A 13,168-nucleotide genomic window follows, 5' to 3' on the forward strand; every position below is an offset into this window, starting at 1 on the left:
GTGCAAACCCAAGCTAGCACTAGCACAGATCAGCATTTGAGGAGCTCAGACTACAGTGTGTAACAAGGCTGTAATATGGCTTCTTTGGAATCAATTTAAGAGTGTCTGCACAGGGGAAACAGCATCCACTTAACTCAATTTGTTGCTAAATCAGTTCAGTTTAATCAGTGGCTCTGCAGTGACTCGCCCTTAGTTTACTTTCTCTGAGCAAAGATCTTTAATCCAGAGACTGAGGCCGGTGTACCCTGAAGAGGTTGATATGGCTATGCTGTTTAGATTGTGCTGCTGAATGATATTGCTAGCTGGCAGAAAAGCTAAAGCAGATGCAGTTAAATTAGCAAAATTGTTTTTTGCCACTATTGCTGACTGTTTGAAGAAGTGGAAATAAGCTACGTCCAGTTGTTTCTCCACTAGGAGGGAGCCACATCTTTGGAAATCTTTCTGGTGTGGACAAGGCCAGAGTAAAATGGATAGTTTTGGAAACGTTTCTTTAGAAGAGCTGTGCTTTGGGTTACATGCGTGACCCTGGCGGGGCTGTTTGCTGAGTGGCTCCTTTAGAATTTCCCACTTTGAGTCACCAAAATGTATGGGCTTGTTAGAAGTGCTCAGAGATGGCCTCAGCCTGCTCCCATTGGCTTGGGCTCAGTCTACACGGTATATCTGAGAGCTGGACTGCCTTACAGGGTGGACTGGTGTGAAAAGAAAAGTGAAGTGAAATTCCACCCTGCCCCAGGATGGTCCCATGCTTAGAGAGAGCCTGCTGAGGGTGCGGAGGGTTAGGGTGTTTATTTTCCTACTGGTTAAAAATTTGCCAGGCCACCTCTGCTGGTGTGACTGTCATCCGGAAGTGTGTGTGTGTGTGTGTGAGAGTGTGCGCGTGAGATTTTTTTAAAAAATTTATTGCCAGCAAAGCTATCCCTGTATAGGCCTTGTGTAGATGGAATGATTCTGCTTCAAGTTGTCTCCTGCTGGTATAGCTATTCCCTGTCCTGTACAGGAAAAGCTGCATCGATAAAAGCACTTTTCTACTGACATGCTTGGGTTGATGCTGGATAAGTGATACCATTTGAACTGTGGTATAGTCAAGACAGGAAAACTTTCCAGAGTGAGCAAAGGCTTGCCAAAGCAGCCGGTCAGGCTAATCCTGAATGCTTTGGAGAAGCCCACTGAAATTGCCGAATTAGCCATAAAAAATGGTTTGTCAAATACTGGACCCTATGCCCGTAGAAACAAACTTAGGAGTTAAGGTCCTATATCCGAAAGAGAATAGGTAAGCAGAGTTAAGCATTACTGAATGCTAGGATGTCTAGGGGAGCTAGGCACCTCCACAGGTGACTGTGGGTTGTCTGGAGAGGTCTGGGAACATAACTGTTGCATTACTGCTTACAACTGGTTTGAAGGTAGGATACAGGGCACTTCCACAAAGGAAGCCTCAGAGCCTCTGCTTCCCAGCATCCTCACGCCCCTTGCTTTCAGAGGGGAGGCACTGCTTCCTTCTCTTCTTGACTGCTGCCCCCACAGCCCTTGATATACCAGGCAAAGTTAGTTTAGTTAACCAGGAAACTAGAATTCCTGGAAGGAAGTGAGGAATTTGAGTCACTGAAATGGGTGACTTGCATAGAGCAATAGAAGAGTACCTTTGAGGAAGGGTGCTAATTGCTGTGCCATTATTTTTGCAGGTAACTTTGAAATCAGGCACAAATATATTATACTGGAGAACAACGGGGATTCTCATGGGGTCAAAAGTGGTGAAACCTGTCCTAGTAAAAAACATCACAATTGAAGGTAGGAGAGGTTGAGCTGTTAATCTAAGTCAGTTGTTCATTGTAGTGATAACTCTATTATTACTATCTCTGTCTTCAAAGGTAAATGTCTTGGTTTGGGAAAGAGCATTTTTCATTATCATAACCATAGTACAGGCAACCCCCGCTTATCACTCTTAATTGGTTCCCAAAAAACTGAGCGTTAAGCAGAAATAGTGTTAAATGAAACCAAAATTTTTTGACAAACCAAGGTGGTAACTGTGAGTTATAACAGAACTCGCTCAGTGCTAAGTGGAATTGGGTATCAATGTAAAATGAGCGTTATAGTGAAACAGCACTAAGCGAAACAGCGCTAAGCAGGGGTTGCTGGTAAACTCTATGCATGCTCCCAAATCTCTAGAAACAAAGGTATGAGAAATATGTTACGGGGGACTACTTGGCCAATGGTGACATCTGCTGGGCAGGACTGGGATAGCAAGAAGAGGATGAAAAAAGTTTTAAAACAGTCTATTCTTGAGAATTAACTGAAAGGGCTCTTCCAGAATAATTATGGTTCAGTCATCTTTAAATAAACCATTTAATTATTCTGGAATAGTCATTTAGGTTAATTTTGAAGTTTAAACAGACGGAGTGGAATATAATGGTATTCAGTTGGAATATAATATGATGTTCATTCAGATTGAACTCTGATTGAGGTGAATGGCAGAAGGCAAGGCAGGGACTAACTTGTTCAGAAAGGCATAAACTTTGAGGTGAATGGGCGTTTGACCTGGGTAAGACCTGAAGCACCGCACTCTCGGATAGCAAAACCAGGGGACTTAACCCAGCCGTGATTGTGGGTATTCAGTGATGGTATACATAGTGTTTATTTTCCCAAGACAGTAGGGTAGACAGGAGCGGTGGAGGATATGTCTCTGTGTTTATTCAAGTGGTTTACCTCTACTTTGCTTTACAGGAGTTGCGTATACATCTGAATGCTTTCCATGCAAACCCGGTACGTTCAGTGATAAACCAGGGTCTTCCAACTGCCAAGTGTGCCCAAGAAATACCTATTCAGAGAAAGGAGCTAAGGAATGTACCAAATGTAAAGAAGCAACACATTATGCAGGTACACAGCAGGAGATGAATAAAATCCATGAATATGTGAATGTGCGGGACAGTGGTCAGCATTACAAGCTTGTGTGTAGGTCTGCATTTGCCCGAGAATTGCTTTGCCTACCACTAAAACGTAGTCAAGCAGGCTGGGACACAAAGTGAAGTTTAATACAGTGCCTTTCTTAGATTCTGGGGGATGGCGGGGGGGAGGAATTTCTGTTGGTAGGTTATAATGGCCCCACAGTGGAAGTTGGCCAGGGTATTTCCATACTTTAAAAGACTGGAACGTGAGCTTCACAATAGTTTTGGCTTTAGTTTTCTTCTGCATGATGACAGCAATTGCATGGTGCTGTCTAATACCAGTATGGGGCCTTGGTTCATTCCAGACCCAGTGGCAACTCCTGACCCATCCACACGTTTCCTGGAGTCTCTCATTCATATACTCCTCTTGCCCACCTACCCCATCCCTGCTTGTCATATCTGGTAGAATGGAGCCCGTGATGGTTTAGCTGCAAGTTGGGCATGAAAGAGAGCCATCAAAACTCTTTTGTTTCCCCAGCCAGGGTGGCTGGAAAGCATTGGATAAAATGGACCAGATTCATCCATGGCATAATAGCACTGAAATCAGAGGTGTTGGTGTAGTTATATCAGGGATCATGTCAGAATCATGTCTGTTTCAGGGAGCAATTTCCAGGATACTGGGGACTATATTTTGTTTTGGACGCAAGAGTTTAATGGCGTTTCTCAAGTAAAATACTGCAGGATTTCCTTTTGTACAAAAGTTGTTCCAAATTGTCCTTTTGAATATTTTTTAAGGACTGGCTTATATTTGCATGTACTGGGCATCTACAGCATACTTATAATAATAGTAGGCTTAGTTTGTCTGTCTGGAGCACTCTGATTGGTTGTCTTGGCAGCCAATCACAATGCTTACTGAAACAACCAATCACAGTGCTCCGACAGACAGAACTAGCGTGTTGTTATTATAGATCCTGAGAAGTTTCAAACAAATGTGCAGGCAAGTCAGAGCTAGAATGAAGCACTGAGCCCTCCGCTGTGGAGCGGACGGGCTCCGCTGATGGACAAAAAGTGGTGAGGGCCTGATCCTTTTTTATTTTCCTGGAGCCTGCTCAACTCTCCCACAGCCAGGAGGCCATCTGCCAGTGGGTCCTGCAGGGCAGCTCAGTGCTTCCCTTCATGGCAGCAGTGTCCCCTAGGACCCCCCAGGTGCGGTCCCAGCAAATGGGTGCTGCAAGGGGGGGTGCTGCTGCCACAGAGGGAAGCACCACAGTCCTCTGCAGCTCAGGGTTGCATAGATTTAATAGACATTAGGGCTGCAAGGGACCTCGGGAGATCATCGAGTCCAGCCCCCTGCCCAAAGGGCAGGAAGTCAGCTGGGGTCATAGGATCCCAGCAAGATAAGCATCCAATTTACTCTTGAAGGTGTTCAATGTAGGTGCTTGAACCACCTCCGCTGGCAGACTGTTCCAGACCTTGGGGGCTCGGACAGTAAAGAAATTCTTCCTTATGTCCAGCCTGAAATGGTCTTGCAGGAGTTTGTGACCGTTCAACCTCGTCATCCCTTGGGGCGCTCTGGTGAACAAACGTTCCCCCAGATCCTGGTGGTCACCCTTGATAAACTTACAGGTGGCCATCAGATCACCCCTGAGCCTACGCTTTTCCAGGCTAAAGAGTCCCATGGCTCTCAGCCTGTCATCGTAAGATCTGTTTTCCTGACCTCTGATCATGCGCGTGGCTCTCCTCTGGACTCTCTCAACCTTCTCCACATCCTTTTTGAATTGTGGAGCCCAAAACTGGACGCAGTACTCCAGCTGCGGCCTCACCAAGGCCGAGTACAAGGGGAGAATGATGTCCCGGGATTTGCTCGAGAAGCATCTATGGATGCAAGCCAGCGTTTTGGTCACTTTACTAGCCGCAGCATTGCATTGCAGGCTCATGTTCATCTTGTGGTCAATGATGACCCCCAAGTCTCTTTCTTCTGTAGTGCTAACCAACGTAGCACTGCCGAGCCTATAAGGGTGCTGCAGGTTTTTCCTCCCAGGGTGGAGAACCTTGCACTTTTTGGTGTTAAACACCATGAGGTTCTCGTCTGCCCATTTGCTGAGCTTGTCCAGGTCAGCCTGGATCACCCGCCTGTCCTCTGGCGTGGATGCTTTGCCCCAAAGTTTGGTGTCATCGGCGAACTTGGCCAGTCCACTCCTGACTCCAATGTCCACATCATTAATGAAGATGTTGAACAGCATGGGTCCCAGGACAGAGCCTTGAGGGACCCCACTGGTCACAGGGCACCACAATGAGTGACTGCCATCAATCACAACCCTCTGGGTCCGACCACGAAGCCAATTTCCCAGCCAGCGGATCGTGGTGGAGCCAAAGCCACAACTGGGCAGTTTGGCCAAGAGGTGATCATGGGATACCAGATCAAAAGCTTTTTTGAAGTCAAGATATATGACATCAACCTCTTTTCCCTTGTCCAGGTGATAGGTCACCTGGTCATAGAAGGAAATGAGATTGGTCAAACAAGACCTACCCGCAACAAACCCGTGCTGGCTGTCCCTTAGAATGTTAGCCTGGGCCAGTCCCTCAAGGATGGCCTCCTTAATAAACTTTTCTAGGATCTTCCCCAGGATAGAAGTCAGGCTAATGGGCCTGTAGTTAGCCAGATCCACTCTCCTCCCTTTCTTGAAGATCGGCACCACATTGGCCTTCTTCCAGTCTTCGGGCACTACACCAGAGCGCCAGGAGTTTTCAAAGACCCGTGCCAGGGGCTGGGCTATGACGCTCGCCAGCTCCTTGAGTACCCTGGGGTGCAGATTGTCAGGGCCAGCTGACTTGAAGGTATCCAGCTTCTCAAGGTGTTCCTTCACGAGGTCAGCATTTATGGAGGGTAGGGGATCCCCCTCACCCAGATTTCCCTGTCCCATAGCAGGCATGGGCATCCCGTGTGACTGATGAAAGACTGACGTAAAGTACCTATTTAATAGGTTGGCTTTTTCCTGGGCGTCAGTTGTCAGTTGCCCCATCTGGTTTAGCAGGGGTCCAACATTGCCCTTGCTTTTCCTCCGGCTCCCCACATATCTGAAAAAGGACTTTTTGTTGTCCTTGATGCCTGAAGCTAGTTGGAGTTCAGTTGCAGCCTTGGCTTTCCTGGTTTGCTCCCTGCAGGACCGGACCAGCGCGGAGTAATCCTCCTTGGAGGTGAATCCCGTCCTCCATCCTTTGTAGGCTTTCCTTTTTAGCCACAGGAGGTCCGCTAGGTCCCTGGAGAGCCAGGGGGGCTGCTGTGCCTTCTTGCTGCCTTTCCTCCGTGTTGGGATAGATTTAGCTTGTGCATTGAGGATCGCTTCCTTGAGAAGCAACCACTCTTCTTGAACTCCCGTCTCCCTGGGGTCATGGTCCCTGAGGGCCTGACTGACTAGCCTCTTGAGCTTGTCAAAGTCGGCTTTTCTGAAGTCAAGGACTTCTGTGTTGCTGACTGACTTGCCAGCTTTACGGTGGATGGTGAAGGTGATCAGCTCGTGGTTGCTGTCACCCAGCTTCCCATCGATCACTAGGTCGCCGATTAAGTCGTCCCCCGTAGCCAGTACCAGGTCGAGCAGCGCTTTGCCTCTCATTGGCCCATAGACTTCTTGAGTCAGGTAGAGGTCATCCACGCACGAGAGAAAGCTTTGTGACCGCTCAGATTTAGCTGAGTGATCTTCCCACGAGATGTCCAGGTAATTGAAGTCCCCCATGACAACCAAGGTTCTGGAGCAAGCGGCCTCAGTCAGTTCCCGGGCGAACTCCTGGTCAAGCTCAGGACTTTGAGTGGGAGGTCTGTAGTAGACTCCCACCGTTGTGTCCCCTGTGCTGTATTCCCCACCAATTTTTACCCAGAGGGTCTCTAGCTGTCCATGCCGGTTGCCAACATCAGCTTGCAGGGACATGTAGCTTTCCTTGACATAGAGAGCTACACCCCCGCCCCTTTTGTCAACACGATCCCTCCTGTACAGGGTATAGCCCTCTATACCCGTGGTCAGTCATGGGTGGAGTCCCACCAGGTCTCCGTTATCCCAATGACATCATATTTCTTTGCACTGAGCAGGAGGACGAGCTCATCCTGCTTGTTGCCCAGGCTCCTGGCATTAGTGTACAGGCAGGCAAGTGTGCCCTTGGGGGCTCTTGCCTTGCCCACAGATTGTGCCAGGGCTGGGGCAGGGGTGGTCCCCCTTAAGTGCCTTGGTCCGCTGGCTTTGCAAGGGTCGCTCTGCAGGCCAGCAGGGGCAGTAGTCCCCTCATCCCCCAGTGGCTTTAGTTTAAAGCCCGGTGGAGCAGGTCAGCCAGCCTGGCTGAGAAGAGCCTCCTCCCCAGGGGAGAGAGGTGGAAGCCATCTCTTCCCAGCAGCTCGCTGCCTCTCTCGCCAAAGAGCGGGCTGTGGTCATGGAAGCCAAAGCCTTCCCAATGACACCAGCGCTGCAGTCTTTGGTTCACTGCGTGGATCCTCCTCTCCCTCCTCAGCCCATAGCCCGAGACTGGGAGGATGGATGAAAACACCACCTGAGCTCCCAGACCCCTAAGCCCCGCTCCCAACTCCCTGTAGCGCCTCATGACCTGGCTGGGGGTGCTCCGAGCTGTGTCATTGGTGCCCACGTGAATAAGGAGCATGGGGTAGTGGTCTGTGGGCCGGAGGAGCTGCGGGATCCTCTCTGCAATGTCTTGGATGCGGGCCCCCGGGAAGCAGCGACTTCTCGGGCTAAGGGGTCGGGGCGGCAGATTGCCCCCTCAGTGCCCTGCAGGATGGAGTCTCCCACAACAAACACCTTTCGCTTTGACTTGGGGAGAGCGGGGGCAGTGGCTGCGGTCGAGCCTGGGTTGCCTGCGGGAGCCGGCAACTGAGCAGGCTCTGCCGGGGCTGCAAGAGGTGCGAACCTGTTGCTAAGCTCCGGCGGGGCAGGGGCCTTGGTGCGGCGGGACTTGGGGCCCTTGACCACCTTGGTCCATGCCCCTGACTGGGCAGAGCGGGAGGTCCCAGAGTCCTCCTTAGTCACGGAGGGAGATGGAGCTCTCCCCTGCGGGTCCCGGGGGAGAAGGGCCTGGCAGTAGGAGTCTATCTTCTGCTCGCAGTCCCTGATGGCATGCATGACCCACTGGTAGCTTGCTCCCCGGCCGTGGGAGATGCAGGCAGGCTCTGGGAGGAAAAAAAAAAGATCAGGTCCCTTGCTGCCTCACCCTCACCCCTTCCCGACGGAGCCTGCCTGCGAGCTGCGGGGGTGAAGGCCCAGCGCTTCCCTCTGCGATGGTGATGTTCCCAGGGGCCATGGAGGCAGGGTGCTAGCTGTGCAGCTCCAGCTCGCAGGCAGCACCCACCAGATCCAATGGTGCATGGAGCGCTGGAAGCCTGGGCATGCTTGGCAGGCTTCCAGTGCCCCGTACACCATCCCCACCACCTTCCCACTGCCTGGGAATGGGCTGGCTGCCCTGGCAAAGCGGCAGGAGGGTGGCTGGGTGTGCTGGCAGCTGGAGAAGGTGGCAGGGACAGTGCCTGGCAAGCCCAAACTTCCCTGAGCATGCCTGGGCTTCCAGCACCCTGTACACCATCCCTTCCTCCTTCTCTGGATAGGGCCCTTGTACATGTGAGGAATATTGCTGTAATTTGTTAGGTAGCAAGCTAAAGTACCTGGGATATGTTTTAGTTTGCTATGTAAAAAAGTCATTTAAATTGAAATACGCTGCCGAACGTGTATACTGTTATGAAATTTAATCATAGCACGCTGCCGAACGTGTGCACTGTTACACAATTAAATAATTAAACAGGGCAATTAAACCACTAAACAGTAATTTCTTCACATATACGAGGGCCCTTCATCACATGTATGAGGACCCTCTTATTTTATGACTATGAGCAAGTCACAAGGTCAGACTTGACAAAATATGTATTTATATTCCCATGCCTGTGTTTACACGTGGACAGCTTTATCTAGCTTTTTCAAGGGTGAGAAGTTTGGATTCCGTTAAAGTATTCAGTCAAGATTTTTAGCTATCCTTTGTATTTAAAGAAATACTTCTGCAATAGAAATTTAATCGCAAATGTTTTGCAGGTTTCAGCTAGTATGAGACATAAACATGCCCTGTACTGTGATGGCACCTCAAATACTACCCACTTGCTTCCTGACTATTGTAGAGTAGTTAACTTCTGGTATTCATTTTCTTGTAGAATGATTTTAAGGAACATTGTTAAAAAACTGATTACTTGCTGCAAGCATGTTAGCACTTAAATGCAAACTTGAGTTATGGATACCAGTTAGGGATGTGTGTCTGCTTCCATGAAAATCAATGGGAATTTTGTAATTGATTCCAATGCGGAAAAGATCTGAAGGGAAATAGACTCTCAATTCTATACATTGTCAAAAGGAATTTAATTTTAGTGCCAACCTGATCTGTGTGAATTGTAGTTTGCTGTTCAATGAAAAGTCCAGTGTTACAGAAGTATGATCATACTGGTGTCTCAGTGAGTTGCAAAGCCAAGTGCATTGTATAGTACAAATAATAAATGAGATTTTCAAAGGAGCCTAAAAACTATATTATCTGGAGCAGTGGTAGGGTGGCCATTTCTTCGTAGCACATTTAAAAATCCTACTGAATGTGGTTTTGGTTCTGAATCTGTACGTTGTTAATTCTGTAATTCCTTGTTTTACCTTGCTGCCTAACTGGACATATTGATTCTTGAACCCTGTTTTTCATTTTTGCAGAAATCATTTAATCGCGTAATGTTCTGTTTCTCGACCTTCCTTTCCAGATGAAGGATCTGGTCAGTGCATGGAGCGTCCTCCTTGTACGAACAAAGACTTCTTCCAGATCCATACGCCATGTGATAAAGAAGGGAAGGTAAGTATGAGGCTCACTCAGTTTGACTTTATTCTTTAATTCATTGGCACAGTGGAAGTCTATTGGTTTGGACACCAATCAGGGAGCCAGTAACTCCTGAATTCTTATTCTTTTTCTAGCAGTTACTTTTAGGGTAGAATCCTGCTTCCTTTTGTGCATCTCAGTGGCAGTTTTCTAGCAACCTAAGTGGCCTTTTTGGCACTTACATGCAGGAAGTAATTCAACTTTATCTATGTTGTTGGCATCTGAGTATGTGCACACAGATTAAGCATGGGCAGTAAGCTGTGCACCGACTAGGCCTGCACATGGCTATGTATAAGGGTGACCATATGCCTTTGTTTGGTCAGGACAGTCCTGGATTTAAGAGGCCAGGCCCAGCCAGCCGGTGAAAATTAAAATGAGCATCCCCGGGCATGGAGCATGGAGTGCAGTCTGGCAGGGAGGTGGACTTGCACAAGCTGTGAAATAGGAAGCCCTACCAGACAGCAAAATTGCTCTAAAATTGGTTAGCTTGATTAGTGGAAAGACCACTGAAAAGGGAGATGATTGTTAACACCTTTGAAGTAAGGAACAATGGGTCATTAACAGGCCATTGACCTCCTTAGCTGCCTGAATAGTAGTACCAGAATTGCACCCTACCGCACCATCCCCACTTCTACCTGCAGCAGTGCTGCTGACTTGTGGCGGGACTTGGAGGGCAATGTCCCAGATTTCACATTGTTCCATTTGGTCACCCTAGCTATGCATGTATGCCTGTTATAGATGCATACCCGCATCTAAATTGCAAAAATGAAGCAGGCCAGAAACCCATGACTAATGTTGCTAGACTCACAAGGAAGATCCTTCCATGTTTTAGCCCTAAAATCACTGAGTGGTTAGGGCACTGCCCAAGGAAGCCAAAACCCCGGGTTCTGGGACTTCCTTTGCCCAGGAGGGGTTGAACCTGCATCTTTTTGATTTATCAGTATAGGGAGCTGAGTACTTGTTGCAGGTCAGGCATTATCCATGCCACTCTTCAGCACTTCTTTTGAAGCTGACTTTGGGAAAACAAGAGAGGGAGATATGTGGGGCCAGGAGGATGCACACAAGCTAGATGGTAAGTGGCTCTGTGAGATGTCTGCTGTTCTACAAAGGAGCTGGCCCTGAGTGTTAGCCTGGACCCTTACCCACAGGGGAGCATAAACTTCTGTACTATTCTGTATTCAATTTATCCAGTAACTATTAAAGGCAAGGGCAGGCAAGGTTCTTTGAGCAGATGTGATATCTTTTATTAGACCAACTGAGTAGTTGGGGGGAAAAAAAATTCTTGGCAAGCTTTTGGGTGCAGTCACCCTTCTTTGGGTATGGGGAGTCTCGGCTGAGCTTCAAAAGGAGCACTGGACAATGCCTAACCTGTATAGGATGGTTACAGCGTGGTCTTAGAAAACTGGAGCAAGAGACAGGTTCAAAACCCCTTAGGATGAGGTGGGCTTAGAACTCAGGTCTGCCACTTCTCTGAAGGAGTGCTCTAACCACTCTGCAACTGGGGCTAAAATGTGGAAGTCTCCTCCTTCCTTTGTGCTTTTTCTAGGATAAAGGAAGGAGGAGCCTTCCATATAGCTGTGTACCTGTAGCCTATTGCACATGCTCAGTAGCTGGCTTTCTTGAATTTGTACTGGCCTCTGGCTGCTTTACCACTCCATCCAGGAAGAGCACAAACCATCTGCAGACACTTTTACTTCTTCAGACTGACAAAGGGTGTTTGTGCCTGAAAGCTTGCTAAGAAGAGTTTTTCCAACTTTTTAAGTTGGTCTAATAAAAGATGTTGGATTTACCCAAAGAACCTCGTCTGCCTATGTCCTTAGACCAACACGGCTACAACCTATATCCCGGCAGCTGTTTAGACACTTATTTATTCACACTTCAGGCAAAGCTGAATTTTCAGCTATGCATGAGTGCTGAAAATATGCAGCTAGAAAACTGTCAGTTAAGGAAGTAGAATTGCACCCCCTTAGTGACTTGGGGAAAGTCACTTGGCTCACCCTCTCACTTCCTCCAGGAACTATAAATATCTGTTTGAGATTTTCCTTCAGTAACTATCACTATAGTATGCAAGGCCCTGGTTTTGTCAAACTTGTGCCCATGATCTGTCTGACTTGATCTTTCTCATATGTGTAGGTGTTGACAAAATCTGGACCCAGATGCTGATAACAATACAGCCTTGCCTCTGGGACCACCTTGAATGTCCAGTGACTGGATTTATGATAGGGTGAACTATAATGAGGACTTTACTCCCATTTTCCCCACAGTCCTATGGGAACTCTTTTGTGAGAGTGCTGAGATCACAGCTTGGATTTTGGGGGCAAGCAGCTGCCAACTATGACACTGTCCTGACACACATTTTGCTGAAACTTGGCTGACATCACAGTTCATGTAGGGTTGCATTGCCCACACCCTAGATCCCCCTCCCACCTCCCTTCAGCCAACACTGGGTAGCAAGACACCACAATCCCCTCAACCCAGGTGCAGCTAACATATCACTTTCTAACAGGATGGAGTTTTTCAGCCAGTTACACACACTTTTTGAGTCTGAATCTGCTTTAATAAAAACGATTTTAGAATACCGACCTTCCGAATGAGACAGATCTGTACCCATGACTTACCACACAGTACTTGTGCTCCGAAACCTCCCTCTCTAATGACTCTGTGAATTAATAGCCTTTTCCACTGCACCCTAAGGTACTATGCTGTCATGTAGTTTCCTGCAGATTACTTTGTAATTGAGCTGTGAAATTCAAGTCCCTCCTCAAGGCTCACTTGCTTTGATTAGCCTCCCAGTACAGACCCACTCCTTCTGCCTTCCTGATGACCTTTCTCTCAAAGTATTGTAAAATGAACTCATCAACATATAAAACAGCTCTGTGTAGAAAGTCCCCCACACAGGAGTGTGCAACAAATGCACCCAGAGTAGCAGCAGCTGTCAGCACTCAGCATTTCTGAAAGTCAAGTCATAAATAGGTCACTCCCGAATGCTTTTTTTGCCATCACTTGTTGTACTGTGTCCATTTATGTTTGTGTGTGTAGTCTCTTTGAATCAGGGACCTGATCCAAGGGCCAGTGAAGTCAATGGATATCTTTTCCTGGGTACAAGATTGGGCTTGTAATCACCAGGACTTAAATTGAGATTTTCAAAAGGTCCAAAGGGAGTTAGATACCCCTTTCATTGACCAGCTCCTTGGAAAATTCAAGTCTATTGGATAAGCCCCAGTCTCACACAGACTGTATGCACAATATGAGTTCCACTGAGTTCAGTGGGATTACTTGTGCAAGTAAAGTTTGCTCACACACAAGTTTTCCTTCCTTGTAGGCACTGATCTATGTTATTTTAAATGTTCTGCACACCTACTACAAAAATAAATAATAATCAGGCAAATCTATAAATCTGA

The 13,168-nt window shown here is 47.8% G+C and overlaps 1 protein-coding gene across 1 annotated transcript in view; it reads left to right on the forward strand.

Annotated features, from left to right (window-relative positions):
* ELAPOR2 (endosome-lysosome associated apoptosis and autophagy regulator family member 2) overlaps positions 1–13,168 on the forward strand; it is a 175,773-nt gene that overhangs the window by 118,042 nt on the left and 44,563 nt on the right. Inside the window, exons 6-8 of the mRNA XM_090041865.1 lie at positions 1,680–1,785; positions 2,719–2,871; positions 9,655–9,743. Coding sequence (XP_089897991.1) covers positions 1,680–1,785; positions 2,719–2,871; positions 9,655–9,743 — 348 coding nt within the window. The remainder of the gene's footprint in view (positions 1–1,679; positions 1,786–2,718; positions 2,872–9,654; positions 9,744–13,168) is intronic.

Source organism: Crocodylus siamensis, chromosome 4 (assembly GCF_052110815.1).
Source record: "Crocodylus siamensis isolate JL-2025a chromosome 4, ASM5211081v1, whole genome shotgun sequence".
Classification (NCBI taxonomy): Eukaryota; Metazoa; Chordata; order Crocodylia; family Crocodylidae; genus Crocodylus; species Crocodylus siamensis.